General features: G+C 39.6%; 1 protein-coding gene across 4 annotated transcripts; it reads right to left on the bottom strand.

Annotated features, from left to right (window-relative positions):
* On the bottom strand, nt 1-27,363 carry LOC138816528 (guanylate-binding protein 7-like). Of its 4 annotated transcripts, none has more exons than XM_070006323.1 (12): nt 27,289-27,344; nt 24,832-24,885; nt 22,966-23,161; nt 14,618-14,745; nt 11,728-11,837; nt 11,331-11,527; nt 6,970-7,215; nt 5,379-5,659; nt 3,446-3,658; nt 1,383-1,485; nt 885-1,078; nt 1-508 (listed from the first exon to the last, which is right to left on the bottom strand). In XM_070006323.1, the coding sequence occupies exons 3-12, from the start codon at nt 23,153-23,155 to the stop codon at nt 287-289; spliced, it is 1,884 nt and encodes a 627-aa protein (XP_069862424.1). In that variant the 5' UTR covers nt 23,156-23,161; nt 24,832-24,885; nt 27,289-27,344; the 3' UTR covers nt 1-286. The 4 variants fall into 4 exon arrangements, with proteins under 4 accessions (XP_069862424.1, XP_069862425.1, XP_069862423.1 ...); XM_070006324.1 differs by lacking the exon at nt 27,289-27,344 and adding an exon at nt 26,121-26,194; XM_070006322.1 differs by lacking the exon at nt 24,832-24,885 and having other exon boundaries at nt 27,289-27,363.
* Between the last annotated feature and the right edge of the window lie 543 nt (nt 27,364-27,906).

The raw sequence follows: 27,906 nt of genomic DNA, 5'->3' as shown, positions 1-27,906 counted from the left end.
ATGTGTCACCGTTCGATAGCTCAGGTTATGAATACAAGGATTCTTGGTAATGTTGCCCTTTCTTTCACTTTCCCCCTATTTTTTCCTCTGGTCCTTACCCAAAATTACATTGTTCATTTTTAATATAATATATGTTAAATATAAGGACAGTATTTGCTCATCATCCCGCTATTCCTGTGTCCCCTTGTTGTTTTGACCTTTTTTAAAAAATAGCATATCAACCTGAAAATTAAGAATCAGATAAAAGAATAGCCTTCTTTATTGATTCTTAAAAGAAATCCAGAGTCTATTTCATTGCATAGGGTACCCCTTTCAAAAAGGCGCCAACATACTTAGCATAAGGATGTTTCACTGTCATAAGAAGCACATCACCCAGCCCATCCAATAATTTTCCACCCCATAGCTTCTCTTCCTTGGTTTTTTCAATCTCCTTCTTCAGTTGATGTATTTCTGTACCAATCTCTTCATATTTCCTTTTAAATCCTTCTTTAAACATTTCTTCTTGAATCTACAAAATGAAAAATTAAACTCTGAAAATAAAACTTACTGAATATCAAGAGTTATCCCTTAACAATCCTAGAAGCTTAGGATGTCTCTGTCTCTCTCTGTCTCTCTCTGTCTCTCTCTGTCTCTCTCTGTCTCTGTCTCTGTCTCTCTCTCTCTCTGTCTCTGTCTCTGTCTCTGTCTCTGTCTCTGTCTCTCTTTCCACACACTCCATCACAGTGTTCTTTGATACATTTTTCTAATGTTTCCTCCTGATTCATGGGTAGTAAGAACCTATGTGGTCCTAGCTCCCTGCGATTATCTCAGGAAGGTGGGAGGAGCTGGCAAAGGCAGGCTCACAAGTATCCTTGTGATATATCCCAGGCCCCATCCAGACTCACCTTCAGCTTGTGTTCCAGCTTCTTTACCTGATCTCTTATCAGATTCTCTCTTTCCCTTTCCATCTTCTCCTGTAGTTGGGCCATAGTTTCATTGTAGCTTTTTATGTGGGCCTCCATCTTTTGTTGCTGCTCCTTCTGTTCCTGTCTTAGCATCTCCTGCTTCTTCTCAGCTGCTTCCCTTGCAGCCAGCTCAGCTAATCCACATTGGTTTTAGAGAAGAAAAACAACAAAAATCAAGCATTAAGCCTAACCCACTAGGATCAGAACCCAAATTGTCTCTGAATATTTCCAGCGATCAAACCCAGGCACATGTGAGAATGACATGGAAATGTACTGCCACACTGGCTATGACTAGACCTGACCTCTTGTTTTTCATATTTAGCATCTTGTACATTCCACTGTAGAACAGGAAGCTCCTTTCATAAAGATCTTCATGTCCATCAGTTAAGGTTTTCAGGAACCAACCCCCTCGTCTGAAAGTGTTGCCTTGCCCAGTACCTGCTCTGGCCTTCTCTGCATCAGTGAGAGCTTTGTCTGAGTGTAGGATCGATTTTTCTATAGCATCCTGGGACTGCAGGAAGGTCTGGAGAACCTCATTTGCCTAGGAGACCAATAAACAAGTGGAATACGTCAAACAACAAAAGTCTATTCTCTTGTTGCAGAAATTATTTCCTTCTAAATCCTGTAAAATTTCAATTGTCTTCAAGATTCCTCTGTGTATGTTCCTTCTTGAACCATAATAGCAAGCCAATCTCTCTTGCAGTGCTTAGAAACAGTTTATAGCAGCGTCTGGCCTAGCTCTCCAGCCTTTTTTTTCATTCATTGTGGGGCTTGAACTAATGGCCTGGCTCTTGTTCCTGACCTTTGTGCTCAAGACTAGCACTCTACCATTTTGAATTACAATGCCACTTCGGGCAGCTGGTAATTAATAGAATTAACAGAACCACATATTTTCTTAGTGGCTATGAACTGCAATCCTCAGAGCTCAGCATGCTGAGATCATGTGTGTGTGTGTGTGTGTGTGTGTGCGTGTGTGTTTGTGTGTGTGTGTGTGTGTGTGTGTGTGTGTGTGTGTGTGTGTGTGTGTACTTGCAAGGATTATAGGCATGAGACACCAGCAACCAGATCCTAGCCTTTTTTTTGCAATAGAGAAATTATTGTTATCCCAAGATATCAATGGGATTTACATGTACCTAAATTGTATACTCACTATCTGGGCACTGGTGGCTCATGCCTACAAATCATAACTACTCAGATACTAAGATACAGCAGATCCTCATTTGAAACAAACCCAGGCAGAAAAATCCATGAGTCACTATCTCCAAAATAACCAGCAGAGAGCCAAACTAAAAGCGTGGGTCCAATGACAGTACACTACCTGAGCAAGTAGGAATCCCTAGGTTCAAAACCCAATACCACAAAAATAAACAATATATCCCTACATTCTATTCTTCTACCAAGATACTTGTATTCTTTCATTTAAAATACAAGGAATCCTCTGATAATTCATCTTGACCTTCATTCTACTCTTGGAGAAATCTTTCCTGAGCTAACTCCAGAGTTCTGTATGGCTATCCTATGAACTGCTTAACACTTTTCCCGAGTACAGGCTCTAGGAATTTACAACTTATTAGCTTCCCTATGCCTCATATTTCTCAACTACAAAACTTGGATAACATTAGTAGTAAGGATATTTCTGAAATTTAAATTATAGTTGTCCAACTAGCAGGAAATTACACATTATTGAGTATTTATGATACAAAATAGGGTGTCGAAATTGAGACATAGTGATGATGCATACTTATAATTATAGCATTGTGGAGGCTGAAGTGAAATGATATGAGTTGGAACCAGCCTTAAGCTACATGAAACACCTTGAATTAAATCAAAAAAGAAAAAACCCAAAATGCAACATACAATATGATTTTGAACATGTGTGAGCATTATTAACAATAATATTGTTACCATATTAATCCCACCATTATTTTGTACTTGGTGATCATGCCAGCATGACATAGCTTATCTTGTTAAATTCAGTTTACTATTTGTATCTGAGGCAAGACTATCAGTTTCTTGTGAATAGAACAAAGGGTATCTTTAATTTTTAAATCTCATCAACTTAATTAAGAAAGAATTGCACAGCTTGATCTATGAAAAAAATCTATTCTACCTGGAAGTATCTGGTTTAAGAATAATTAATTGTGGATACACAAGGAAAAAATGCAGATTTTCTTCTCACAAATGATTCTGTGTTCTTTATTAATGAGATTCCCATGCAGGTGCCAATGGCTCACGCCTGTAATCCTAGGTACTCAGGAGGCTGAAATCTGAGGATCATGGTTCAAAGCCATCCAGGGAAGGAAAGTCCATGAGACCCTTACCTCCAGACGTCCACTAGAGAACTAGAAGTGACGTTGTGGCTCAAGCGGTAGAGCACTTGACTTGAGCTAAAAAGTGCAGGGACAGAGACCCAACCCAGAGTTCATTCCCCACAACTGACAATAAATAAATACATAAATGAGATTCTCTGACTAACTGCAATTCATCCCCTTATTCCTCACCTTTACCCCTTTCCTGGGCACTAGCCTGTAGTCCTGTTCAACCTTCTTTTTGCCTTCCAAGTAGAGATTATACCCTCCGGGTATAGAGAAAGTGCCATTGGAAATGCTTTCCATTAAAGACTGGGAAATTTTATTCAGCTCCTTTTGGCAGTATTTGCCAGATGTATCTTCATTCTGCAGGATGAAATCTTCCTTCTTTCTCCCTATGGTGTTCTGTTAAGACAGTAGAAAGACAGAACAATAAAAGATATGTATTCAAATGTTTTTTTTCTTTCATGCGATTGTTTCTAACGCATTTATAAGATTATTTCTTTGTTGCTTTGTATGTCCCTCCCCCACAGTATAACCCCTGCTTTCACTGTATTTGATGTCTGTATAATTTGTGGAGGGGAAGGGGGAAGAGAAGTCCTTTAAATAGGGATACAGGTGGACCCATTGTAACAATGAGAAAGACAAGTCATTATGTCAAAAACAAACTTTACAACTGGTGGGGGGATGGGGAGGAATGGGAGGGAGGATGTAAAGGGATGGGAAGTGGAAACAAAGGACGAGGCTATAATGCTTGATAAGAAATGTACTCATGGGGGGAGGGGGGAGGCTTGGAAGGGATGTGAAGGGTAAACAAAGGAGGAGGCTGCAATGCTTGGTAAGAAATGTACGCATTATCCTGCCCATGTAATTGTAACCCCTCTGTACAGTATGTTCACAAATAAAATTAAATTAAATTAAAAAAAGAGTAAAATAAAAAAAAGAAATGTACTCATTATCTTGCCCATGTAATTGTAACCCTTCTGTACAGTATTTTCACAATAAAAAAATTAAAATTAAAAAAAGAAAGAAATTCTATGGTGATCTTCATGGAAGAAGTAAGGTGAAGGCCTCAGAGCACATGCTGACAGGGGAAGGAGCCATTACCACTTCTGAAAACAGTCTGAGTAATATTGGTAAGTCCCTGAACATTCTGAGAGCCAGGCTCATTCTCTGTAAAATGATGTGATTCAGTAGCAGGCCCGACAGAATTCTTTCAACAGCCCAGTGATGAACAACAATAAAGCCATAAAAGAAGCTATAGCAAGTGAATGTGGCTAAAAGGAGAATAAGCTCAGGATGTGTGTTGCAAGGATGAAAAGGAATGCATTAAAAAAGTTTGCAATATTTCTAAAGTTTCTCATATGTTCATGGTTTGGGAACCATTTTTTAATTCTTGCCAGTGTGCACATAAGAGTATGAAGTGCTTTAATCCTGACAGCAACTTGATTGCAGAGGCTGAAGTGACCTCATTTGGGTGCCCTGAGCAGAGCACTTGTTGGCTTATCTCACATCCACACACTAATGATAAACAGAACGTTATGTCATATATATACATATATATATGTATATATATATATATATATATCAACTGTATGTTATAAGTATATAATTAAATATGACATACAGAACCATAGGTCATATGTATACAATGGTATGAAATAAATATATAAATGCACATTTGCTTTTTTTAATGTTGTTCCTGGGGCTTGAACTCAGGGCCTGGGCTCTGTTCCTGAGCTTTTTGCTTGATGCTAGCACCAATTGAGTCATAGCTCCATTTCTGGACTTTGGCTGTTTAATAGAAGATAAGAGTGTCATGGGCTTCCCTACCCAGATTGGTTTGAACCATAATCTCAGATATCAAGTCTTCTGAGTAGGTTGGATTACTGTATGAGCCATTGGTGCCTGGGTTTGTTACTTGCCAACCATATTGTAATTTATTATGCAACAATAAAAGATAAATGTCTGGCACCCATCAGCCTGTAGGAATCCTCACACTCATAAAATTCCAGGCTCCTAAAAGTACGGATAGGAAATGATCCATAGGATTAAAATGATGAGAATAAACATTGTCTCAAAAGGGAAGACGTCATGAAAGACAGACCAGAAGCAGACATGTTACCATCAGATCCTGTTGAAACTCCCACTTGTCATCCTTGAATGATAACTCCATGAAGACTGCGATGGCTTCTCTCTCACAGGCCACATGAACATCCAACAGCTCCTGGAGGTCCTCAGTGGGGAGCCTCAATTTCTGAGCCATGTGCTGGCTGTAATGGTCGGCTGCCTTCTGCACAGCTGCTGAGTTCTCACGCTGGGCCAGGGTAGTCACAGCGTTCTCCAAACATGGCACTGCTCCACTGTTGATAGCATTGACATAAGTCTCCACCAGAGTCCCCAGTCCTGGATGAGCCCAATAATTTAAGGATAAACATCAAGCTGCACTTCTGTTTTATTCTAAAATTAGCATTCTGAAAAACATTAAGACTTTAAACAACTTTCAGACTTTTTTGGTGATATCATGTCTTGAACTCAGGGCCTTGAGCTTACTAAGCAGGTGCTATATGAATAGAACCATGCCACCAACACTTTTTGCTTTGTTTCCAGTCCTGTGTCTTGAACTGAGGGTCTGGGCACTGTCCCTGAGCTTCTTTTGCTCAAGGCTAGCACTCTACCTCTTGAGCCACAGAGCTACTTCTGCCTTTTTCTGTTTATGTTGTACTGAGGAATCAAACCTAGGGCTTCATGCATGCTAGGCAAGCACTCTACCACTACACCACATTCCGAGCCCCACTTTTGCTTCTGATATTATTTTAAGGATAGCATCCTTTGTATATACCTGTGCTATCATGAATTGTGAGCCTCCTTTTTATGCTTTCTGCATATCTGTGTTAACAGGCACAAGCCACCTTGCCTACTTACTGATTGAGGTAGCTTCTTGCTAATTTTTTTGCCCGAGATAACCTTAATTTGTTATCTTTCCAATCACTGACTCCTGAGTAGCTGATATGAAATTCCTTTATCCTATTTGACAAAGTCTACTTCTTCTGGCACCACTGCTTTTTCCTCTTCATTTTTTTTTCAGGTTCTTAATTCACACATTATAATTTAAATCACTAATAACCACCAATATGATCAATGTATTCTGTCTAGAGAATTCCATATAAAGTTTAAAAAAGAGCAGATTACTCAGGCAAAATGAATGAAGTTTACAAATGAAATAAATTGTCTAACTTTCAGAACCCAAGTCTAAATATGAATGTTAATTTAAGAAGAACATCATGACAGAACTTAGCATTATGTGTGCATGTTGTCCACATCCTGAAGACACTTCTGTAGCTAGAATTTAACTGAATTTTAATTTTAAACTCCTAATGAACCTTTAGGAACTTGGCATCTTATATGCTTCATAACTAGTTTAAATTCACAAAATATTTTTCTATCCATATAGAACACTTTCCCAAGTGACTTAATCTAAAACACAGGAATTAATCTTTAGCATCAGTCGGCTCTTATATGATCAGTGAAATAGTTTCTAAGGTATATTCTATCTCAATAAAGCTCCTTGTAGGCAAAAAATAACTAGGAAAGATGAAATTATATGAAGCATGAACTACTATTTTTCTATACCCTTAACAAATGCAAATATGTAATCAAAGCATTACTTAAGGGAATTAAGAAGAGAGGTAAATCCAGGAGCAAAGAAGACTCACGTTTCCCAGTAACAATAATTCCCTCTCTCAAGTTCTTGGGTTTTGCATTGGCAAAGATGTAGGAGCAAAAGTTTTTGGACTGCACTTGGAAATTGCAATCCAGCTGGTCTTCTGGCAAGTCTTCAATATGAATTAAGAGTTCTTTTTCTGTTGTAGGTCGATCAAAGACAAAACATTTGCGTTTTGGAAAGAAATGCCTAATACACTCCTTAGGCAAGTTAGCATTTCGAATTTTTGGATTCATGCCTATAGAAAATAAAAGGAATACAGTGAAAGCAGGGGCTATACCATGGGGGAGGAACATAAAAAGCAACAAAGAAATCATCTTATAAATATGTTCGAAACAATCACAAAAAAGAAAACAAATTTTAATCCTTAGCTTGGGGTTCATTTCACCTAACATCAACTTGTCTAAGAGTTTCTGCTTGCCTCAGACATATACTAGTTATTAGGGGGGAATGTAGGGGTGGAGGGGAGAGGGGAAGGGATGGAAAGGGAAAACAAAGGAGGAGGCAACAATGCTTGATAAGAAATGTACTCATGGGCTGGGAAGGTGGCTCAGTGGTAGAGCGCTTGCCTCCCATGCATGAGGCCCTGGGTTCGACTCCTCAGCACCACATAAACAGAAAAGAAATGTACTCATTTCCTTGCTCATGTAATTGTATCCCCTCTGTACGGTATTTTCACGACAAAAATAAAATAAAATGAAAGGAAAAAAGAGATAACTGTCGGTGAAAAATGCAGTCATATATGAATAATACAGAGTAGCGAGCCCTAATTGTAACAGTTATAAATGAAAGTTGATCTCTAAGTAAAATTAAGATACTTGTCTATAGACAACACACAAATTCAATAACATATTTTCAACATTTACAATAACAAAAAGTAAAAGGGAAAAATTGATCATTGGAAGGACAGTCTTCAGCAAAGGGATGAGTATTTTCATTGCCAGAGATTTTTACATCACTGTCTTAAAATCTCCTTAAAATGATACTTCATTGCAAACCAACCTTGTGCACAGAGGCAAAAGGCAACAAGTAATTGAGATTAGGCATCTATATGTCCACAAAAGGAGGAAATTGAGTAGTATCCCTAGTTCTGGCAAAACTCTCCTGAGTTAAGAATTTAACTAGTGAGTAGTGAAGCAAAATGGTTAGAAGCAGTTTCCTGATTCTATTGTATCTTTGTCAGAAATGAAATCTAAGACATAAAATTATATCAGCAAAGGGTAAGATGCTACTGGCAAAAATGCTAGAAAGAAGATACATAATATTCAAGTCCGAACACAAAAGCTGTTAGAAATATATATATATACATATGTATACACACTCACAAGTTTAAGTACATACCACAAGTTGCTTAAAGACTACTTTCACTGAAAATTTTGAAGGGTAAAATTAACTTAGATGTATTATGGATATCTCTTCATTCTCTAAATTACTCTATTAGGCTTTACAGAGACAATGTGAACAAGTAGAGCATTGATCAATAAGCATTTTGTTTTTTTCCCATCCCCTCCTCAAATTAGAGAAGTGTACATACAAGATACAGAGCACGGACATCAAATACAGTGAGAACAGGGGTTATACTGTGGGGCAGAAACATGCAAAAACAAATACAAAAACAAAACATCACATGGTACATTATAAATATGTTAGAAACAATAGCAAGAAAATAAGAAATTCTTTGTATAAGACACTATGTTGAAAAACAAACTCTACCATTTAGATGGGGTGGGGGAGTGGGGAGGTAGAAGAGTGTAGTTGTGGTGGTGGGAGGGAATGGATGGTAGGGGAAAAACAAAGGAGGAGGCAACAATGCTTGATAGGAAATATACTTATTACCTTACTCATGTAACTATAACCACTCTATAAAGTATTTGTACAATAAAAATGGTATAAAACTAAAAAAGAATTGATCAATAAATGTTGAAAGCTGAATTAAATAGTATCTAAAAATATCTAAAAATATTTCAAGTGCCCTAAACACTCCACTTTGAAAATATGTACATTTAAAAACTGTGAAATATATAATTCATTAAGTATAAGGGTGACAAATGAAGAGCGAGATATTATAGGGAACATAACTAATAGGTTGACAGCCCTATTCAAAAGAAATATCAGGGCTTTTTCTTAAGTATTCACTGTACAATATTCTTCCATTGAGAAACATCAATGAGCCAGATACTGGTAAAATATAATGTGGAAAATAATTATGATTTAAAAATTGACCCATTTTATTACACGTAATTCTATACTAACCAAATTTAAATTTTTTCACATAAGCACTTACTTTAAAATCTTAATAGGTTAGGGAAATGAACCCCAAGATAAGTATTCAAATGTTCTTTTTTCTTTCAAGCAATTTTTTCTAACATACTTATAAGATGATTTTTGCATTGTATGTCCCTCCCCCACTATATAATCCCTACTTTCACTGTATTTAATGTTGGTATAATTTGTGGAGGAGAAGGGAAAAAACAAATAGTCTAACTAGGGTTACAGGTGGACCCACTGCAACAATGAGATATACAAGTCGTTATGTCAAAAAACGAACTTTACAACTTTGGTGGGGGGTGGGGCAGGGGAGAAGGATGGGATGGAGGAAGGTGAGGAGAGTATGGAAAGGAATGGGAAGGGGAAACAAAAAGGAGGCAACAATGCTTGATAAGAAATGTTCTCGTTTGTTTACAAACAAGACCACACTAAACCTACCAGCACAACTATGTTTATTGCAGCATTATTTACCATAGCTAAGATATGGAACCAACCCAGATGCCCCTCAGTAGATGAATGGATCAAGAAAATGTGGTATATATACACAATGGAATTCTATGCCTCCATCAGAAAGAATGACATTGCCCCATTTGTTAGGAAATGGAAAAACTTGGAAAAAATTATATTAAGTGAAGTAAGCCAGGCCCAAAGAAACATAGGTCCCATGGTTTCCCTTATTTGTAATATCTAGTAGATGTATGAGTCAAGCGGAAAAGGTCAGATAACGTGATGTCAGGAAATGAACCCTTAGATGTGTATTTTAATGTTTTTTTCTTTCATGCATGTGTTTCTAATGCATTTATAAGATTATCTCTTTGTTGCTTTGTATATCCTTCCCCCATAGTATAACCCCTGCTTTCACTATATTTGATGTCAGTATAACTTGTGGAGGAGATGGGGAAAAACCAGTTGTTTAAGGATACAGGTGGACCAGTTGCAACAATGAGAAGTACAAGTTGTCATGTCCAAAACTACCTTTACAACGTAGGTGCGGGGGGAAGGAGAAGGATTGGGATTGGGGGGGAGGGGGTAGGCTGGGAAGGGATGTGAAGGACAAACAAAGGAGGAGGCTGCAATGCTTGGTAAGAAATGTACGCATTATCCTGCCCACGTAATTGTAACTCCTCTGTACAGTATGTACACAAATAAAATAAAATTAAATTTAAAAAAATGTTCTCATTTTCTTGCCCATGTAATTGTAACTCCTCTGTACGGTATTTTCACAATAAAAAAATACAAAATAAATAAATGAACTTAATAGGAAGTAGAGCTGTGGCTTAAGTGATAGAGCACTCCACTTGAGCTGAAGAGCTCAGGGACAGTGTCCAGACCCAGAGTTCAAGCCCCATGACCAACAAAAAACAAACAAACAAAAAACTAAAACTTAATAAATGGACCTTTCAACATTATAAGATGGATTATAATAGGGATGATTTTTCATGGTGTTAATGGGCCTTAAATAATTAGATCCAGTCTTTGTACCCATTAGTGATTTTATATTCCACTTGAAGACTTTCAAATGATAACACTAGAACAAGCATAGAAGTCTCTGTGGATTTATTAATTGTTCAGATGAAAAACCAAAACATTTTCTAACACATATTTCATGAATATTTTATTTGTATATACTTCTGTTGATGAACTATTTCAGTAGAACATGTTATTTTAAATGTTCAGGTACAACATAGTGAAAGAATTGTTGATTTTTATTTTGAAACTTCAAGTTTTATGACATATCTATGAGAACTGATAGAATTCTGTAAAACATTGGCTTACATGTAGTGTTTCATAAAATGATCTAATGAAATACATTTAACTTTTTTAGATATGAGAATTGTCATAAATGATTCTAGAGGACTATAATGTGGAAATAGACATTACATTTTTTAATGTAATTTTAATAGAATAAAAAATGTAATTTATTAAATAGAGTGATTTTTTTAAAAGGCAACTGATCAGTCACCTTTCAATAATTAGTGTATCATATTGTAGCACAATCCAATCTCAAATAAGCATACACATCCAATGCTGATTGAAAGGGCATAGTATATGAATCCTCCCCCTTCCCAGGCCTCCCTCTGGTACCTGGAATAAGCTTTAAGGCATTCTCTAGATATTCATCCTCTGTGATGGGCTGGTCATCTAACTTCAGCTCCAGAATGAAATCCCGAACAACCCAAACAAAGTCTGGAAAGAAACTCACAAATTCGTCAGAGTCATCCATTTCATCAGACTTCTTAGTGGACTTTGTCCTGATTAGCTCTGTTAGTTCAGTTACATAGCTGGGATCTTAGCTAAGGAATGAAAAGCACCATACATCATAAACAAGTTTCAGATCTCACCTACAAACCCATTGATAACATTCCATTTGGTGTAATGTACCCTTTCTCAACCAGGAAAACTGAGTCACTTAAAGAAACAGGGTTAGTTGCCATTTTCCTAAACTCAATACAACATGACTATTCTTTTCCAGGAAGGATACTGCAGCTGATCCAGGGCTTGCTGGTTGATGGTTCCCATGCTGTTGTAGACAAAGGTGCTGCTAAGTAGAATGGACAAGGCAAAGATCCATGAGTCATTCTTAGGATCACCCTAGAAAGCAAGGGACAGAGAAGTCTACTTGTTTCATTTTTTCATTTATTGTTCATTCAGGACTTCAGTTCTAATAGAGAATACGAAGATCAAAGTTTATGAAAATATCCTTAGTTTATACTTGCTTTTCATTAACAATGACCTTCCTCAGACCTTGGTTTCTTACAGTGAATGATATTGTCAATGTGCATAAAATATTTTCTACAGCAACTATATACAGGAGACCACAATATTAAAAAAAGATCATATATATATTGTATATAAACAAATGCAACATATATATGCATCTATATGCATATATGTATCCAAGATGATCATCTCTGCCAATAATACACTAAAATTTTATTGTGTGAGAGAAAATTGACCATTTTAGTAAATAGGAAAAAATGCTTTGCAGCTTCACACATGTGAATGTCTCACTGGAATAACAGCTCTTGTTTCAATGTGCTTCATTTATTTTAAAAGCTGATAGATGGGGCTGGGAAGGTGGCTCAGTGGTAGAGCGCTTGCCTTGCATGCTCGAGGCCCTGGGTTCGATTCCTCAGCACCACATAAGCAAAAAGAAAAAAGCCGGAAGTGGCGCTGTGGCTCAAGTGGTAGAGTGCTAGCCTTGAGATGAAGAGCTGAGGGACAGCGCCCAGGCCCAGAGTTCAGGCCCCACGACCGGACCCAAAAAAAAAAAAAAAAAAAAAAAAAAAGCTGATAGAATATGTAAGTAGAGATTAAAAGATCACATACATTGTAAAACCAATAGTAGACAAATGAGAAATATTATAAAGTATAAGTCATACATATGAATCACATAGTCATATCATTTGGCTGAAGCAGTGAGCATGTGTAAAGGGCTGAAAGATAAAACAGAAGCAAGATTAAGGATGAGATGGACCATGAAGTATAGAAAAATACAATTATGTACTACTCAACTCCCACCAAATTACAGAGGACAAAAGCAATTTATAGTATAGTATTAGATTCAAAGTCCTCTTGGCCTCATAAGTGAGTGCTGAGATGTCCTTACCTCTAGGAAATATTCTCTGACCCATTTACCTAAATTGTATGGTCATTTCTAGACATCTATAGCACCTGTACTGGTTATACAAAATGTGAATTGCCTCCTGAACTAGGTCCTTACCTTTTACTGATAGATCTATAGAATATAGGATAGGGACGTAGAATTGATATCCTGAGTGAATATTTACTACCTTGTATAATACTCTCAGCTGCAGAGAAAATTTCACCATAACATGACAACAAACTGAAAGAACTCTCAATATCCAAAGCTGGAACAAAGCAAAAAACAAGGTATAAGGGACCAGAGTCCAGCTCAGTGGTAAGCATATAACTAGTATGTATGCACGGCTCTTCTTTGTTCATTCCCAAATACCTTCCAGAAAAGCATAAATCAAAGAATAAATAGACTTTCTTTTATGCTGATATGAATGATTAAGTAAATGAGCAGCTAACAGAGTAGAGGAAAATTCTTCCTTACAGAAGATCTCCGATAGGTTCCTCAAAAGACTTCACATAGAACTCCCCTATGACCCAGCAATCCCACTTTTGGGCATTTACCTAAATGTTTACAAACAAGACCACACTAAACCTACCAGCACAACTATGTTTATTGCAGCATTATTTACCATAGCTAAGATATGGAACCAACCCAGATGCCCCTCAGTAGATGAATGGATCAAGAAAATGTGGTATATATACACAATGGAATTCTATGCCTCCATCAGAAAGAATGACATTGCCCCATTTGTTAGGAAATGGAAAAACTTGGAAAAAATTATATTAAGTGAAGTAAGCCAGGCCCAAAGAAACATAGGTCCCATGGTTTCCCTTATTTGCATTATCTAGTATATGTATGAGTCAAGCGGAAAAGGTCACATAATGTGATGTCAGGAAAATGAACCCTTAGATATGTATTTTAATGTTTTTTTCTTTCATGCATGTGTTTCTAATGCATTTATAAGATTATCTCTTTGTTACTTTGTATGTCCCTCCCCCACAGTATAACCCCTGCTTTCACTATATTTGATGTCAGTATAACTTGTGGAGGAGTTGGAGAAAAACCAGATGTTTAAGGATACAGGTGGACCTGTTGCAACAATGAGAAGTACAAGTTGTCATGTCCAAAACGAGCTTTACAATGTCGGTGCGGGGGGGGGGGGGGGGAAGGAGGGGAAGGAGAAGGATTGGGATTGGGGGGGAGGGGGGAGGCTGGGAAGGGATGTGAAGGGTAAACAAAGGAGGAGGCTGCAATGCTTGGTAAGAAATGTATGCATTATCCTGCCCATGTAATTGTAACTCCTCTGTACAGTATGTTCACAAATAAAATTAAATTAAATTTAAAAAAAAGAAGATCTCCGATAGCACATGTACATGCTTCCTGTGTCTGAGGTAGAATTTAATGTCACCAGCATCTCACATTAAGATGTCTATACTAGATTAAGGTTGTAGCACATTGGTAGAACACTGTCTAGGATGTACAAAAGCCTGATTTTGATGCCCACGACTAATAAAAGAACAAAGAATGGGTAGAACTAGTGACCCACTTCCAAAAATCAAAGTCAGAAAAAGGAGGAAAGTTTTTTTAAAAGAATAATAATTCATCAAAATATTAGAGTTTATCAGAGTAATGCAAATAGACAATGTAGCCTTAATTCATAACTGGATTTGCAGTTGTAGGAATTGAACTAAGCAATGGAAATTTAATTAAGGTGACATATGGTAAGTTAAGAAATACAACTAAAGGAGAATTCTCCATGATTTTGATTTACCTTCTCCACATCACCCAGACCCTCAGTGTCCAGAAGGACCAAGGTGAAATTTGTTTTCACTGGGTGAGTCACACACCACATCCAGATGCCTTTTGTTTGAGACCTCACTGTACTGCCCAGATGGAAACCTGCAACCAAAGGGAAAAATATTAATACAGGTGTGTTTTAAGGTCTGAGAATATCAACTGTGAGAGTCTGTCCTTCAAAATAATGAGCTAGAAGAGAAGATATACAATATAATGAAGGCAGCCTCCATAGGCAAAGGATTGATAGAACTAGCGACAGATTTTCTGGAAACCAAGAAGGAGCAAATAAAATTACCTTATTTAAGGAAAACACCCACACTGATCAAGATGCACTGCAATCATGAAATACTCTGTTGAATGCTAACATCTTTGTGCAATGACTTGAAGATAATAAAATTAAAAAATAAATAAAGATATCACAAAAATCACCCTGCATTTAAAAAAACAAGAAATAGAAGTTAGGGGGGACCAAGATGGCGACGGGGCAGTAGGGAAACGCCACAGCTCTCTCCAACCAAAAAGAGAGTTCGAGTTCCAACGCTTAATCTCCCCAAGAGACCGACAACAACAAAAAGACGAACACTCAGAGAAAAACCAGAGGCGGAGAATAACAAAAAAGAAAGAGGAAAAGAATTTCAAAACAGAGAAAAGCGAAGACCCCTCCCCCAACCTTTACTGGCCGCGCGGCAGCGCGCCAAGCCGCCGGCCAGCCGGCCCGGCGCGGGGGCTGTGGGAGCCCCAGAGAAACAGCAGAGACACAGGGGGCCACTTTCAGAACATCAGGTACTGGTTTGCAGAACAGCAGATCGCCAGGAACAGAGAAACCTACCAGCCGGGAGTCTCCACGAGGATCCCACCCCCACCCCTCACTCTCCACCCGAGCAGAGAGGCTCCATCCCGCCAAATCCGCTCGGCATCAGCAGAGTGACAAAAGGACCTGCGGCAGACCACCCGGCCCGCCTGATCGCGATCGCAACGATCCAGCACTCTCCACCCGAGCAGAGAGGTTCCATCCCGCCAAAGCGGCTCGGCGCGACAAAGGGTCCTGTCTGCAGACCACCCGCCCGCCCGATCACGATCGCAACAACCCGGCGGGGTCACTTGGGCCCCAGAGGTACCGAGAAGAAGCTGCCTGAGCATAGACACTCTTGACCCAACAGCTTCGACAGAGGCAGAGACAGAAAAGAATCACACAGAGCCACCACCGCCCAACCCAGCCCGGATTGCAACAACAACTGACGACCTACACCACACAGAAACAACCAGCTCCAGGGTGAGTACCCCACAGGGGAAGTGTATCCCTCAAGGGAGACCAGAGCTGGAGGGAATCCCCAGACCCTGACCTAGACTCCCTACCCCAGCACCCGGACCACAGGACCCACTAAAACTGGGAACTGTTTGAGAGCTCCACCAGCCCGTGGAGCACACTCAGCTGGCCAGGCTAGAGCAAGAGCACCCCTGGAAGGGAGCTTAAATGCCCAAGCCAGGAACAGCGCCCCTGGGTCAAGACTACCAACAGTAGAAGAAATTTGAACTGTGTCCCCCAGGCTGTATAACCTAGGGGGTATACACATCAGCACAGGCCTAACAAGCGCGCTCCAGGCTGGGGCCGGAACCAAGCCCGGGGATCCGGCGCCTGAACAACACAACCAACTCCTCCCAATTGAAGTAAAAAGCTGAGCATACGCCTCAACAGAGGGGAGAAAACCAGGAAACAACACTCCCCCGGGAAGCACGCCTGTGACAACAAAAGACCTGGAGGCCCAGGACAAGAGAAGCCCAAACCCCACCAAAACTCCACCCATATACCCTAGATTGGGAATTGGGCAACACAGGCTGCCAGCACCTGATAGTAAGCAGGAGCTCAGACTGTTAAGGCGGCTCAGCAATAGAGTGATAGTCTTGGATGTATGAGGCCCTGCATCTGATTCCTCAGCATCACAAAAGCAAAAAGGGTCAGAAGTGGTGCTGTGGCTCAAACGGTAGGGTGCCAGCCTTGAGCTGAAAAAGCTGAGGGACAGCACCCAAACCTAGAGTTCAAGCCCACAACCAGCCCAAAACAAATAAACAAAAACACATCAGGAGCCCATAGCAGACTCCAGCATTTGGGAGAGTGCATCCAGAGCATCTGTTCTTCACAAGAGCACCCGTAGGAGCAAACACAAGCAGTCTAGGCTGCTCAACCCTTCCAAAGGCGGGAACTGTCAGCAATCTACAGCAGAGAGCTGAGAATCCTAAGTAAGTCAGAATAGCAGCTGGAAATAGGCTCTCAACAGAACCCAGATCAGGCACAGACTCTCTCTACCAATACAGAATCAGCAACCAAGCAAAGACAGACACACCAAAACAAAATTGAAGAGCAGTCTCCTGAACCTCCATGCGAAAATCACAGAGAAAAATCACAAGGTTTACTACCACCCAGGACAGCAAGCTCACCCCAAAAGCCAGCAGCCACACAGGGGAGAGCCCCAGTGGGAGCAAAGCAGGAATGGAAGACAAAGGCTACTTCCAAGGGTTGCTGGAGGCAATGACTCAAGAAATAAAGCGAGAAATTTATCAGAAATTGAAAGAGCACAAGGATGATCTATCCAAAGAGATACAGGGTATCAAACAAGAGATGCATGCAAAAATAGAAGCTGCACAAACCTCAATAAGAAGTGAGATAAACGCCAAATTAGAGGTAATGCATACCTCATTGAGAGGTGAGATCAGTACTCTGAGAACCAACATTGAATCCATAAAGGGATCCATTTCCTCCATGCAAACCACAATAGAAGCCACTGTCAACAGAGTGAATGAAATGGAAGGTCGAGTGTCAGATACAGAAGACAGAATACACCAACTGGACCAAAAAGTGACAGATATGGAAAAATTACTCAAATTAAACCAAAGGGATATTCAAGAGCAAGCAGATAATGCTAAAAAATTTAACCTTCGCATAATTGGAGTGGACGAAGGTGAGGAATTCCAGAGCAAGGGAATGCAACACCTATTTAACAAGATAATCAATGAAAATTTTCCCCACCTCAAAAACGACCATCTTAACTACATCACAAAAGCTTATCGAACACCCAACAAGCAAGACCCCAGGAGAAACACTTCTAGACACATTATAGTAAAAATGATAGATCTGAATAATAAGGAAACAATCCTGCATGCAGCAAAAATGAAGAAGGAGCTATACTACAATGGGAAAAAAATAAGAATTACTGCAGATCTCTCCACACAAACAATGAATGCAAGAAAAGCCTGGGAAAGCACCATACGAGCCCTGAGAGCCAATAACTGCCAACCCAGACTGATCTACCCGGCAAAGCTAGCATTCACATTTGATGGAGAACTGAAAACTTTTAATAGCAAAGAAAAACTAAATGAATTCATAAACATTAAGCCAGCATTACAAAGAATTCTAAGAGGGGGGACACAACCTGAAGAAAGCAGCCAGGAACTGGGGCCTGCCCCAAACAGGCATTACTCAAAGTCTAACTGAGCAAGCACAGGAGGAAAGGAAAAAAGAAAAACTTAGGAAAACGGAATGGCAGGGACAACAATGCATCTCTCTATACTTTCTCTTAATATAAATGGGCTGAATTCGCCAATTAAAAGAAAACGAACTGAGGACTGGATAAGAAAACAAGACCCATCCATCTGTTGCCTTCAGGAGACCCACCTCTCAGCCAAACATACAAACAAACTCAGAGTGAAGGGGTGGAAAAGGATCTACCAATCAAACGCCCCCAGTAAGAAAGCAGGTGTAGCTATCCTGATATCTGACAAAATAAACTTTTCATTAAAATCAGTACAGAAAGACAAGGACCGACACTACATATTAATAAAGGGAACAATCCAAGAGGAGGATATAACCATCATCAACTTATATGCCCCAAATATTGGTGCACCCAGATATGTCAAACAAATGCTCTCAAACTTACAGAATAAAATAGATCCCAATACGATAATACTAGGAGACTTTAACACACCACTCTCACCAAAGGACAGGTCTACCAACCAGAGGATTGGCAAAGAAGCTACCGAATTAAGAGAGGCCATACTGCAAGCGGAATTAACTGACATCTACCGAGTATTTCACCCTAAAACAACACAGTACACATTCTTCTCAGCAGCTCACGGAACTTTCTCCAAAATAGACCATATCATAGTTCATGCAAGGAACTTAAGCAAATACAAAGGGATCGACATAATCCCCTGTATCCTATCTGACCACAGTGGAATCAAGCTAGCTCTCAATAACAAAGCATACAGCAGAAATTTCTCCAATACATGGAAATTGAACAGCACACTCCTTAACAATGCCTGGATAACAGAAGAGATCAGAGAAGAAATAAAGCATTTCCTACAACTCAATGAAAATGAAAACACCTCACAAAGAAACTTGTGGGACACAGCAAAAGCAGTCCTGAGGGGCAAATTTATTGCCCTCAGTGCCCACATCAAGAGAATGGAGACAGACCAAGTAAATAATCTCATGTTGCAATTAAAACAGCTAGAAAAACAGGAAAAAATGGAACCTAAAGCTACTAGAAGAAGCCAGATAACCAAATTAAAAGCAGAGATTAACCAATTAGAAAATCAGAAAACCATAACCAAAATAAACCAAACAAAAAGCTGGTTCTTTGAAAAAATAAACAAAATTGATGGCCCATTGGCTAGATTAATTAAAAAAAGAAGAGAGGAAACCCATATTAATAGGATTAGGGATGCCACGGGAAACATCACCACACGTACCCAAGATATCCAAACAATTCTAACAGACTACTTTCAAAAGCTATACTCTCTAAAGGAAGAAAATCGGGCAGAAATGGATGCATTTTTAGAGAAATACAAGTTGCCCAAACTGAGCAAAGAAGAAGTTAACCAATTAAATAAGCCAATATCCTATAATGAGATACAGGAAGCTATCAAAAGTCTTCCAACAAAAAAAAGCCCAGGACCAGATGGATTCACAGCAGAATTCTATAAGACCTTTAAACAAGAACTAATACCCATACTCCTCAAGCTCTTCAGAGAAACAGAGAAGGAAGGAGCTATCCCAAACTCATTCTACGAAGCCAATATCACACTCATCCCCAAACCAGGCAAAGACCCAACCAAAAAGGAGAATTACAGGCCAATCTCCTTGATGAACACAGATGCAAAGATCCTTAACAAGATTCTAGCTAACAGAATCCAGAAACACATAAAAAAAATAATTCACTATGACCAGGTAGGCTTCATCCCAGAGACACAGGGATGGTTTAACATACGTAAGTCAATAAATGTAATCCAACATATCAACAGAGCCAAGGTCAAGAATCACATGATTATCGCTACAGATGCAGAAAAGGCCTTTGACAAAATTCAACATTCATTCATGCTAAAAGCTCTGGAGAAAATAGGAATAGAAGGAACATTTCTAAAAACAATAAAAGCCATTTATGACAGACCAATAGCCAATATTATACTTAATGGGGAAAAGCTACAACCAATTCTCCTAAAATCAGGAACAAGGCAAGGATGCCCACTGTCTCCACTCCTCTTCAATATAGTCCTAGAACCCTTAGCCAGGGCAATAAGGCAAGAAAAAGACATTAAAGGGATCCTCATAGGAAAAGAAGAAGTTAAACTATCCCTTTTTGCAGACGACATGATACTATACCTCCACGATCCCAAAAACTCCATCCCCAAACTCTTAGAAATCATAAATCACTTTGGCAAAATAGCAGGATACAAAATAAACCCACAAAAATCAGTTGCCTTCCTATACACTGATAATGTACAGGAAGAGAGGGAAATAAAGGGAGCAACCCCATTCACAATAACCTCCCGAAAAATAAAATATTTAGGAATTAACCTAACCAAAGATGTAAAAGAACTATTTAATGAGAACTATAAAAAGTTAAAGAAAGAAATTGCAGAAGACACTAGGAAATGGAAAGACCTCCCATGCTCCTGGATAGGCCGACTTAATATAGTAAAGATGGTAATACTTCCAAAACTAATATACAAATTCAACGCAATTCCTATTAAAATCCCAATGACGTACATCACTGAAATACAGAAAACAGTCCAAAAATTCATATGGAACAACAAAAGACCTAGAATAGCCAAAACAATTCTAGGGGATAAAGACAATATGGGAGGGCTATCCATGCCGAACTTCAAACTCTACTACAGAGCTATAATAACAAAGACAGCATGGTACTGGCACAAAAACAGACCCGAAGACCAATGGAACAGAATAGAAGATCCAGAAATAAATCCACAGGCCTACAGCCAGCTGATATTCGACAAAGGAGCCAAAGACATACAATGGAAGAAACACAGCCTCTTCAACCGTTGGTGCTGGGAAAACTGGGCAGCCACATGCAGAAAACTAAAAGTGGACCCCAGCCTATCACCATGCACCAACATCAACTCAAAATGGATTAAAGACCTTAACATTAAACCTGAATCTCTGAAACTACTGCAGGACAGAGTAGGAGAGACACTTGAACTAATAGGCACAGGAAGGAACTTCCTGAACAGAGTCCCAGGGTCACAACAAATTGGAGAGAGACTCGACAAATGGGACTACCTTAAAATAAAAAGCTTCTGCACAGATAAAGCTATCGCAACCAAGCTAGAAAGACAACCAACTAATTGGGAAAAAATATTTACCAGCAATATATCAGACAAGGGGTTAACATCCTGTATATACAGGGAACTCAAGAAACTAATCCCTCCCAAACCCAACACACCAATTACTAAATGGGCAAGGGAACTAAAGAGGGACTTCTCAAATGAAGAAATAAAAATGGCAAAGAAACACATGAGGAAATGTTCATCATCCCTGGTGGTGAAGGAAATGCAAATAAAGACAACCCTGAGATACCACCTTACCCCAGTCAGAATGTCCCACATCCACAAATCAGCCAACGACAAATGCTGGAGGGGATGTGGAGAACGAGGAACGCTATTACACTGCTGGTGGGAATGTACACTCATACAACCACTTTGGAAAGCAGTCTGGAGGGTCCTTAGAAAGCTAAAGATTGACCTCCCTTACGACCCAGTCATACCACTTCTAGGCATCTACCCTGAACAACAGGAACCAATATACAAGGACACGTGCACCTCCATGTTTATTGCAGCACTGTTCGCAATAGCTAGGATATGGAAACAACCTAGATGCCCCACCACAGATGAATGGATCCAAAAATTGTGGTATCTATACACAATGGAATATTATGCAGCCATTAGAAATGACAAAATAATGGCATTTGCAGGGAAATGGATGGAGCTAGAAGGAATCATGTTGAGCGAGGTAAGCCAAGAACGAAGAGACAAACAGTACATGGTCTCCCTGATAAGTGGATGATGAATCCAAAATGTTAGGTGATATGACAAAACTAACAGGACTTAAGAAACAAAGAACTCCCACTCATCTGGTTGAACCACTACTAAATATCCCCATGCTGCTGATCACATATATGGTATATAACATATGAGCACCGTTATATATTACAGACTGTGATAGACAATTTGCTCCAGGAAAGTTAGAATGAACTTGTGACTTTAAATGAGCATCATTATTCCACAATACTGTGAATTTCCGGAAATTAAGTAATCACTTAATCACGATCAAAAAAAAAAAAAAAAGAACCTTGGGGAAGGGAGGGAGGGAGGGGATAGTAGGGGGAAAACAATGGAGGGGGTAACAATGTTCAAGAGGAAGTGGAAGTGTACTCATTACCTCACTCATGTAACTGTAACCCTCTGTATAGTATCTCTACAATAAAAAAAAATTAAAAAAAAAAAAAAAAAAAAAAAAAAAAACAAGAAATACACATGACAGTATGGGAAACGGTTTTCTACATCATTTATATGGGTTATAGGCCTTATAAAATTAGTAAAAATTATAAACCATCATTTTTTAGAAAATTCAATTCTTACTGCCTTCCTTATATCTCACAACCTTCCTTTATTTCACTTTTATAAACAAAGCATACTGAGTGACATCTGCATTGATTCTACAGTCTTAACGAAATTATGTCAATGGGAGGAAGGAAATAATCAAAGGAACTGAGTAGGTAAGATTGGATTGCACCAGAATACTATTCTTGTAGGTCACTAAACAGAATAAGGAAAATTCCTGTTTTTTACTGGAGTAGGGTGTGATCTTATGAATATGGATTTAAAATGAGAAGCTTTCATGTCAATCTTAATAAAGATTGAAAGTTTTTCCCTTAGCAGGAGTCAGATTCTTCTTGCTGGTACAAAAGCATGATTACCATGCATTATCAAAGATCCCAGCATATGGCTCCTGTCCTGGAAAACACTCACCTTGGTTGTATCCTGCCAGGCGGTTCATCAGGTAGGATTTTCCTGTACGATACATTCCTACAATGGCCACCACCACCACAGGCTGTGTAATCGCTTCAAGAACCTTGATTGCTTTGGGGTTCACCATCAACTGCTCTTTGTCATTTTCCACTAGACAAATGGGGGCCATCACCGTGGATTCTGATGCCATGTTAACCTGCACACCCCCCCAAAAAAAAAGTAGTCGAAGAAAGAATAAAAGATTAATAGAATACAGATCTAGTGGCAACCCCAGGAGCAAGTACAATCTCCTTTGTAGAATGTGTATTAAACTCTTTTTACAAAATTAATTTATTTTTAATACATTTTATTACCTTTCAATTGCTATACAGAGGGGTTTCAATTCAACATGTCAGTTTGTGAGGACAATGAATCTTGATCAACATCACTCTTCCTTCATTCTTCTCCATGTCTCCCAACCCCACTCATCCCCTCAATTTTGAACATAACAACTCCTGGCCAAAATAGCTCATTGTCATAGGTACCATCCTATCAGTAAGGGAAAAGCTAGGCTATCTCTTTTTCAAGGACATTTCTTAAATGAATCATCATTGCATAATAACTGCTCACACTCTGTTTGATAAAATTGAATCTTCAATCACAAAGAAGGCTAAAAACATTTAGTCTTTCTAATAGCCTGTTAATTATCTAGACGAATGCAAGTGTTTTATTACAGAAAAGAACAGAAATTGGAAATGCAAGGTGTTGGGTGGGGAGGATGGGAAGGGATGGGAAGGAGAAACAAAGAAGGAGGCTACAATGCTTGATAAGAACTGTACTCATTATCTTGCCCATGTAATTGTAACCCCTCTGTACAGTATTTTCACACACACAAAAAAAGGAAAAACAAACTTCACAACTTTGGCCAGGGAGGTTGAGGGGGAGGGGGAGGTGGGGTGGGGTGATGGGAAGGGATGGGAAGAGGAAACAAAGGAGGAGGCAACAATGCTTGATAAGAAATGTACTCATTACCTTGCCCATGTAATTGTAACCCCTCTGTACAGTATTTTCACAATAAAAAAGAATATAATATGAGTCAAGATAATTCTAATAAAATGATGACCATTCTAATAAAATGATGCAAATTTGAGTACAAGTATTTCAGACAGTAAAGGATTTTATACAGTGTATCACACTCATTACTCCCTCTTGATATTTGAAATTCTACAGTTGATTGTGAAGGATTTAAATACTACATAGTATTTGTGGGATATGTCAAATCATGCATATTATATAAACTTCAGTACATACCAGGGCGAGAAGAGTGAAATTCTAAATGAGTAAGGTACTGGCTTTGGATAGAATTAGTTCCATGGCTCCCAGCCAAGAGTCAGTTTGAATATGAAGGAGACAAGGATCCATGGGAATAAGGAAAGAGGCTTCCTGTGAGGAGGAAGAGTAGGCAGGAGAGAAGCAGTGGAAAAATGCTACAAGCAGGACCCATGGAGGATGAATGGGGAAACAGGAATCCAAAGCCAACAGAGATGTCACAGCAAAGATTCAGAAGACAGTCTTCCAGGGATCAATCCCCAGGGTTCCCATCATTTACTCACTATCAGATCTGGAAAGAGAACCTGCCTCTGTACACCTTCATTATATTGTCAACAGTATAAATAAAACTAGTCCTGCCTGATTCACTACGATACAGGTTAATGAAATCAATATTTTTTTAAAAAATTGCAGTAGGATTGTCCTGTTACCTCCAGTGAACAAATGAGACAGTGAGTTATTAAGTGTCACTGTATCCTGAAAATTATAAACTACCAAGGAAACTAGGCTAAAGAAGAACATTTCTGTCAGAAAAAACAAAGACACAAAAAAACCTGCCTTCCAACTGGCTTCTTCATAGAGTTGCTCTGTAAAACTTCCTTTTTTCTGTAGCTGTTAGAGAACACAAAAAAATTGGGTCAACCATGACCTTTTAACTACTGTGCTAGACACAGGAGAAACTCAAGATTGCTTTTCTTCAGATTTGACCCTTAAGAACGCACTGGGAAGCTGGGCGCTGGTGGTTGGCTAATGCCTATCATTCTAGCTACTCAGGAGGCTGACATCTGATGATCATTGTTCAAAGCCAGCTAGGACAGGAAAGTCTGTGAGACTCTTACCTCCAATTAACCCCCAGAAAACTAGAAGTGGTTCTGTGGCTCAAAATGGTAGAGCATTAGCCTTGAGTGAAAGAGCTCAAGACAGGCCCTGAGTTCAATCCCCATAAGAAACAAACAAACAAAAAGCACTGGGAAAAGGATGATAAAATTGTAAATATTCGTTTCTTTCGTGGTCTTCACTTTTTTTCTCTTTCTTTATTCTTTCTCTTTCTTTCTTCCTTCCTTCCTTCCTTCGATTTTCTTTTTTCTTTTTTTTTTGTCAGTCATGGGGCTTGAACTCTGGACCTGAGAGCTGTCCCTCAGCTCTTCAGCTCAAGGCTAGTGCTCTACCACTTGACCCACAGTGCCACTTCTGGTTTTCTGGTGGTTTTTTGGAGATAAGTTTTAGGGACTTTCCTGCCCAGGCTGGCTTTGAACCATGATCCTCAGATCTCATCCTCCTCATCTCCTTCCTTTCTCTCATTTTCTTCCTTTCTTCTCTCCTTCCCTTCCTATCCTTTTTTTCTAATTCTTTTTTCTCTCTTCTCTCCTCTTATTTTTCTTCCCATGTTCCTCCTCCTCCTCTATCTTTTCCCAATATTTCCCCTGACTTCCTCTCTCTCCCTCTCCCCTTTTCATCATTCTCTCTCTGCCACTTCCCTTTTCTCCCTATCTCTGCCTGTCCTTCCCCTTCTCACCTCCCCTACTCTTTCTCCCCCTCTCTTCTCTCTTTCTATCCTTCTTTCTCCTTCTCCCCCATGTCCGATTGCAGTGCAGGACTAAAATGCTGAGCATACAAGCTTTCAAATCCAAATTAAACAGAGAAAAAGGTCATATACTGGATTAGTGGTTTCCAAAAGCTATTGCCTGAATTAGACCAAGATACAATTAAAACTATCCCAAACTGATTTTCTCTAAATAACACAAGCACACTGGGGTCCTTCTTGGAACGCTTACACATTTTTAAAAAAAATTATCTTTAAGAAGTTGCACAGGGCTGGGAAGGTGGCTCAGTGGTACAACGCTTACCTTGCATTCATGAGGCCCGGAGTTCAATTCCTCAGCACCACATAAGCAAAAAGAAAAAAGCCAGAAGTGGTGCTCTGCTTCAAGTGGTAGAGTGCTAGCCTTGAGCTGCAGAGCTGAGGAACAGCACCCAGGCCCAGAGTTCAGGCCCCACAACCGAACCCCCCCCCAAAAAAGAAGTTTCATAAAGGAGTTTCAATTTCACATGTCAATTTGTGAGTACAATCACCTTGATCGAAGACACCCATTTGATGCTTCTCCTCAACCCGCCCATCTCCTTAGTTTACATGGTTTCATTTTCACATATAAATATCGAATATTATAACTGCATTTGCCCACCCTCCTCTCTCCGCCCACCCCGCCCCCAACATCTTGACCTCATGTTCACATGTTCAGCTTCAACACAGTAAATTGTTTGTGGGAGTTAAACAGTTCAGAAGAGATCCCAGGCTGAGATCTTACGGTTATTTGTTACATTTGACCTATCATTGTTTGTAACATTCAAGAATTGTTGAAATAAAGAAATGAGAAAAGAACGTAGTCCAAGCGGCTCAGATGCCGGGAATCCATGAACTAGTGCACATGGACAGCATGAAGATGGGCAAGCCGTGCACTGAGGTTTCAAATTGACTCGTGAAGACTACTTTTGCTCTCAGCTTTTCCAACTCCAGGCAGCTACCATCGGGGAAACATCTGAGAACTGAGGGTAATGGTGAAGTTGGGGCAAGAGAGAGCTGGAAGGAGCGACCCTCCAGCAGTGACTCTGCTGGGGTTTGGGGCTAGGGTTTGGTCCCTCAGTGCCAGGAGGGAACTAAGGTCCCTTGAGGCACAGGAGGGTAGGTGTCCCATGCAGGGCTCTCTGCTGCAGCCCCTGCTGGACACCTGAGGAAGAGCAGATCTTCCTGTGTATGCTTTGGTAGGGTTCACCACCCCATGGCTGCCTGGGGACTGCAGGAGCCTTAGAAGCTGAATTTCCAGAAGGAGTCTGGAGGATCGCAAACCATGGAGCTTCCCATATCTTCCCACTCCACTGTTGCCTTAACCTCTGACCTCTCCCCAATGTCCCTCCCCGCCCCATCCCCAGCTAGCAAAATTGCTATGGACCTAGCTCCCTGTTGCTGATCCTCAAGAAAATGCCATACCAAAGACCATGTTACTCCATAGAACTCACCTCTGTGTGGGCTCTGTAGCCAGGAGACAAGTTCTCAGCTGCCTTGGCTCTGAGTTCTTCTGTCTGGCTTGTCAGGAAAGCACTGCTCTTAAAGCTGAGCATCAAATCGCATAAAGCAGCCTGCCAAGTAAGTGTTGTGCAAGAGGAACAGTGAAAATCAAACTGTATTCATGTGTTGCTGAGGTAATCAGAGAGCTTTAGCACAGTTCCTAGTTAGAGGATCAATTTTGTAAGCAAAGGGAGGAAAGTTCCAGTGTTCTGCATCAGCTTCTCAAACTGAAAACCAAACAAACAATGAAAACAAAACAGAATAGTCAAAGATCACTGGTATTTATTCAGAAATAGCAGGGTATCATAATAGAAATATGCCTGCTATGTAAAGCACAAGAGTAGTAAAAGAACTCAAGGGACAATGAGATTTGCTTTTAAGCCAACAAACAAAAAGCTTTCTTTTACCCACATAAAATGGCATAAAATTTGCTGTATGATTTGAGTAACATGTAATGTTTGTTTCTGGTTTAGACTCCAATTGAAATTGAAAGGCTATTATGGTATACACTAGAAAGTAGCATTCATTACTAAGATCATCTACCAAACTGAATAATGCTCTTTGAGGGG

This window comes from Dipodomys merriami, unplaced genomic scaffold, assembly GCF_024711535.1.
Source record: "Dipodomys merriami isolate MVZ:Mamm:240054 unplaced genomic scaffold, mDipMer1.0.p SCAF_7, whole genome shotgun sequence".
Lineage (NCBI taxonomy): Eukaryota > Metazoa > Chordata > Mammalia > Rodentia > Heteromyidae > Dipodomys > Dipodomys merriami.
The sequence above is the reverse complement of the archived record's forward strand: the minus strand, read 5'-3'. Positions and strand labels throughout refer to the sequence as shown.